At 47.1% G+C, this 4,853-nt stretch overlaps 1 protein-coding gene across 2 annotated transcripts; it reads left to right on the forward strand.

The window, feature by feature from the left end:
* Positions 1-465: 465 nt before the first annotated feature.
* gpr183a (G protein-coupled receptor 183a) lies at positions 466-4,304 on the forward strand. Of its 2 annotated transcripts, none has more exons than XM_084023774.1 (2): positions 466-663; positions 2,219-4,304. In XM_084023774.1, the coding sequence occupies exon 2, from the start codon at positions 2,242-2,244 to the stop codon at positions 3,373-3,375; it is 1,134 nt and encodes a 377-aa protein (XP_083879900.1). In that variant the 5' UTR covers positions 466-663; positions 2,219-2,241; the 3' UTR covers positions 3,376-4,304. The 2 variants fall into 2 exon arrangements, with proteins under 2 accessions (XP_083879900.1, XP_083879899.1); XM_084023773.1 differs by having other exon boundaries at positions 467-668.
* Positions 4,305-4,853: the final 549 nt, after the last annotated feature.

Below are 4,853 nucleotides of genomic sequence, written 5' to 3' on the forward strand. Positions count from 1 at the left end.
CTTTTAAAACGCTCTCTGATCTCCCTTTGTGTTTTGAAACGCCTCAAACTAAAGCCGACCCTGGTTTGCTGCGGCTGAAAGTTCTCACCGCACGAAGCCAAGAAGTTACTCCACACATGCAACCAGTACCGATACCTCCACGACATCACCACCCCACACTAACCAAGCAGATTATTTTCAAATTCAGAAGAAATTAAAACATCAAAAACAACAAGGTGCCTTCTGGAGCGAACAGGGGAAGTTCCTCATTTTTGCTTTTGTCTTGTTTGTCAAGAGCTGAAAAGGGAAATCGATCTGAAAGTGAGGAAAAAGGAATCTGTGATGTAACTTTTATACGAACGTAGATGTGATCTGAGCGGCTGAAGCAACGTCTGCATGGCGTTACGTAAGAAACGTAGCATCAGGTGAAATATCACACACACACACACACACACACACGAGGGTAGAGAGACACATGTTGGCAGACAGAGAGAGAGAGAGGGGGGGAGCTACAACAGGATATTTTGTCACTATGGTTACAGGCAGCAGATAGGATCTTGATTTCTGTAGGTCATGCTGCTCTTATTCGGTTGCCGTGGCGTTGTCAGGACGGCAGGACGAGCGAGCGAGAGAGAGTGAGTGTCATGACCTCGAAATCCACCTGATGAACAACAAGCTGCATCAGTGAGGTGAGTTTCCTTTTCTACCCCGAAAACTGGAGTTTTGTTGTTTTTTTTAAATAGTGGCTAGTTTGAATCCTTCGGCTGTCACGTGTGAAAATGTACGAAGATAAAATACATTTATTGTATTATTATTATTGTATATGAGTCAAAAAGCAGCCTTGAAACTTCAGTTTTGTTTTCTTTGTTTGCTTGTTTTGTTCCATTTCGTTGCTTCTTGAAAGCGTCTTTGAGAACCTGCAAAAACGCAATAAAAAATGTATTATTATTATTAATATTAAATGTCTGAAACCTGATGGCAAATCATCATCACGCCATCTACACTTCTAATTAATACTGGATTAAACTAAATACTGGAAATGCTAAAAAAAAAAATCCACATTTGGAGGCAAATCAATCTCAGTTCAGACACCGGTTCAGTTGGAGTGTTTTCAGAAAACTATATTCTTGACAGATGATTTGCAGATTAATAAATCTGAATATATAACTTCATTCTGATAAAAAAAAGTGCATTTTGAAAAGAAGGGCCAGGAAACCTGTTCCTCCACATGCATGGTTCCTCCTCGTTTTTAAATATAATTTTGGCTCCGACAATGTGGCTTTTTTTCCGACTGGCCTGCCATTCTGAAGCAGAGCACCCTGGGGGGACGCCAACTTCCTCATAGACAAGAACATCTCTCAACACCCCCGAGTCGGGGTTTCACCTCTGCAGCGGCGGCGTGAGCGTCCTGCAGCTGAAGCCTGGTTATTGTTCGCACACTTCCTTCGTGTTACTTTTAGCTCCGTGAGGCGCGAAAACAACAGCCATGTCCTGTGAGTCAGCCGTGAAGCATCATCTTCCTCATCTTCCTCACCCTCACGTGCCGGAAACACCAACGCCGTCCCAGTGAACAGCTTCATCTCACACAGCAGATGAAAAAAATCACACTTTCTTCATCTTGGGACCGTTTTCTGAAGAACTGTGAAGCTTTGATGATGCAACGTGTTTAGTAAAAGTGATGTAAAACAGAAGTCTGAGGTCTGCTGGGATTTGCTTGAAAAGAACCACAAGGGGGCGCAACACACCACCAAATAAACAACTGTTTCACAGGAGACAAACAAGAGTAGTTTATGTCTATACATCTATATAAAACATGCTTTCATGTATTTTAATGCTTTGCTGTGAAACTAAAAATAAAAAGGTACATTTGAAGAGAGTTCACGGACATTTTAAGTTCCCTAAACTAACTCTGTTATGTTTTTAACATTATTCATAATTCATGACTGTGTGATGAATTATAAAACAATGATTTTGTTTATTCTAGAGTCATGTCCCACTCTGATTGTCTTTAATGAAACTGCCTGGAAGTAAAGTCACTTCCTTACTTCCTGTTTCAAAGTGAGGTCTTGTGGCTTGCGGCAAAAAAACAGTTTCATTTCAAAAATGAAAAAATCCCCTTTTTTTTCAAATGCACCTGAAATATATATTTTTCTCCACTTTAAATGCGTTTCTGTATGTTTTTTTGGATTAGAGAGAAAAGAGAAAAGCTGTTTAATCACATGTGGTTTCCTCTTTGCAGTTACGGGTTCCTAACGTATAAAGATGGGTTCCACGGCGGCGCCCGTGACCTCCACCTTTCCCTCCACCAGCAACACCTCCAACAAGACTTCCTGTGACACCCTGTACGCCCACCGGGAATACGCCAGGGTCCTCCTGCCCCTCGTCTACTCCGTCATCTTCCTGGTGGGGTTGCTCGGCAACAGCCTGGCCCTGCACGTCATCCGCCCCAACCTGAAGAAGATGAACTCCACCACGTTGTACTCGCTCAACCTAGTCATCTCCGACATCCTCTTCACGCTGTCGCTGCCCGTGCGGATCGTCTACTACGCGCTGGGCTTCCACTGGCCGCTCGGCGAGGCGCTCTGCAAGATCTCAGGCCTCATCTTCTACATCAATACCTACGCCGGCGTCAACTTCATGACCTGCATGAGCGTGGACCGCTTCATCGCCGTGGTGCTACCGCTGCGCTTCGCGCGGCTGCGCAAGGTGAGCAACGTGCGCTACATCTGCGTGGGCGTGTGGCTGCTGGTGCTGGTGCAGACGCTCCCCCTGGTGGGCATGCCGCTCACCAACGAGGAGCCCGACGGCTCCATCACCTGCATGGAGTACCCCAACTTCGAGAAGGTGGACCACGTGGCAACCATATTGATCGGCGCCGTCTTCCTGGGCTACGTGGTCCCCGTGGTCACCATCCTGGTGTGCTACTCCGTCCTCTGCTCCAAGCTGCACTTCACTGCGAAGACCAACCACCTGACGGACAAGTCGGGCCGCAGCCGCAAGGCCATCGGCGTGATCTGCTGCGTGTCGCTGGTGTTCGTCGTGTGCTTCAGCCCCTACCACATCGACATCCTGCAGTACATGATCCGCAAGCTGACGTCCGACCCCGACTGCGCCGACCTCACGGCGTTCCAGGTGTCGCTGCACGTCACCGTGTGCCTGATGAACCTCAACTCCTGCCTGGACCCGTTCATCTACTTCTTCGCCTGCAAGGGCTACAAGAGGAAGCTGCGCAAGCTGCTGAGGCTGCAGGTGAGCATGTCCTTCTCCAGCGCCGCCAGGACGTCGCCCGAGGGCTCCTCCAAGGACATGTTGGACGGCAACAAGATCCACCTCAACAGCTCCACGGCGTGGACGGCCGGCGAGAGGCTGACGGAGAGGCGGGCTCACCAGCACTAGTAGACCAGGAGGAACGGATCCTTCAAAGTGGACTCACTCATGCAGCGAGCTGGGTGCATAGAGATACCAAATTTTGTTTACAAAAGGAACATTTTCTTTTGAAAGATCAACAGAAGGACTGTGTGTTTACATATTTTCTCATCAGTATTAGTGAATTTCTCAGGAAAGCAGATTATAATCTGCAGCCAAGGCGAGAACGGAGGCTAGCTCTCCACGTCTGCTGCATGCATGAGCATGAAGCAGTGCATGCTGGGAGAGGACTTCGAAGCCACACCCACATTCGGATTTCTATGGGACTGAAAAAGTAGCAAAAGCCGTGTGAAGCAGTAAACTGGATCCCTTCATCCCAGCGTTGCATCCATGAACGCGGGTGGAAGTCGACAGGAAGTTGACTTTTGCTCCAAAATGAAATTAGATTCAAAATCTCAGGATGTTTTTTTGCCTCAGGTTTCCCTTCAGTTCGTACTGTCGTCGTGATATCTGGGAAAAGTGGACACTCCTTATTTGCAGCTGCCTGCCAGCTGGATTTACCTTAATTGGTTGGAAAAGCACCGAATACGTTCTCGTCCACATTCTGTCCCTTTGATCGGGACGCCTTGAAAAACATTAAAAATGCTACGCTAGCTAAGGAAAACATAGGTGCGGGGGACACAAACATAGAACCCGAACACGGGTCTCCTGGTTGAAAGTCCTGGGTTTGTTTGACGCATCCTCCTCCCGTCTCTGAGCCTCGAACGGCGACGTTGATGAGTTCAGTGTGACAAAGCCTGTATCGAGGGAAACAGTCCCTGCGATAAAAGTGGGCGTGGTCTCTGATGTCGTTTTCTCGTAAGCGCACACCGCTGCGTTTTCGTGTTATTCGCCGTGATGATGTGTGTATTGTGTCGAGTGCATTTCGTATCCTCATTAAACATCATTTGCAAAAGCCAGAGTTCTTCTGACCGTTTTGTTGTTTACATCCGTGTTTACCAACTTGCCGTCTCCGTGGAGACGCATGTGATTGCTACAAGGTGACTAACGGAGTTATGTTATGCATCACCATGGATACGGCTGTGTAATAACGAGGCGTTTCTCACTTTAGAAATGAACCAACCTGCTGCACGTTCTTGGCGCTTAAACTTACAGGATTTATTTTTAGGCAAACCGTTTGTGCCGAAGATAACCACATTTATCTGCTTTCAGTGAACCATTTCCTGTCTCAACTGTTTTCTAGAGAACTCACGGATAAGGCTGGACGGGTGAATAGTTACTAGTTAGTTCAGTCAGGGAGTTCCGCAAGGCTCCGTTTTGGAGCCTGTGTCGCTCTGCATTTAACTTAATCTCAATTGTCAACAATGTAGCTGCCACCTAAGATGTACAATGCCAATTTGTTTCATAACACAGCAGCTGTAGTTAAAGGGGAACTACGCCCATTTCTTCAAACGACCTACCATATAAATCCATCCACACGGTACACTTCCTGTTTCACAACAGACAAC

Source organism: Eutrigla gurnardus (assembly GCF_963514095.1).
Source record: "Eutrigla gurnardus genome assembly, chromosome: 12".
Taxonomy (NCBI): Eukaryota; Metazoa; Chordata; class Actinopteri; order Perciformes; family Triglidae; genus Eutrigla; species Eutrigla gurnardus.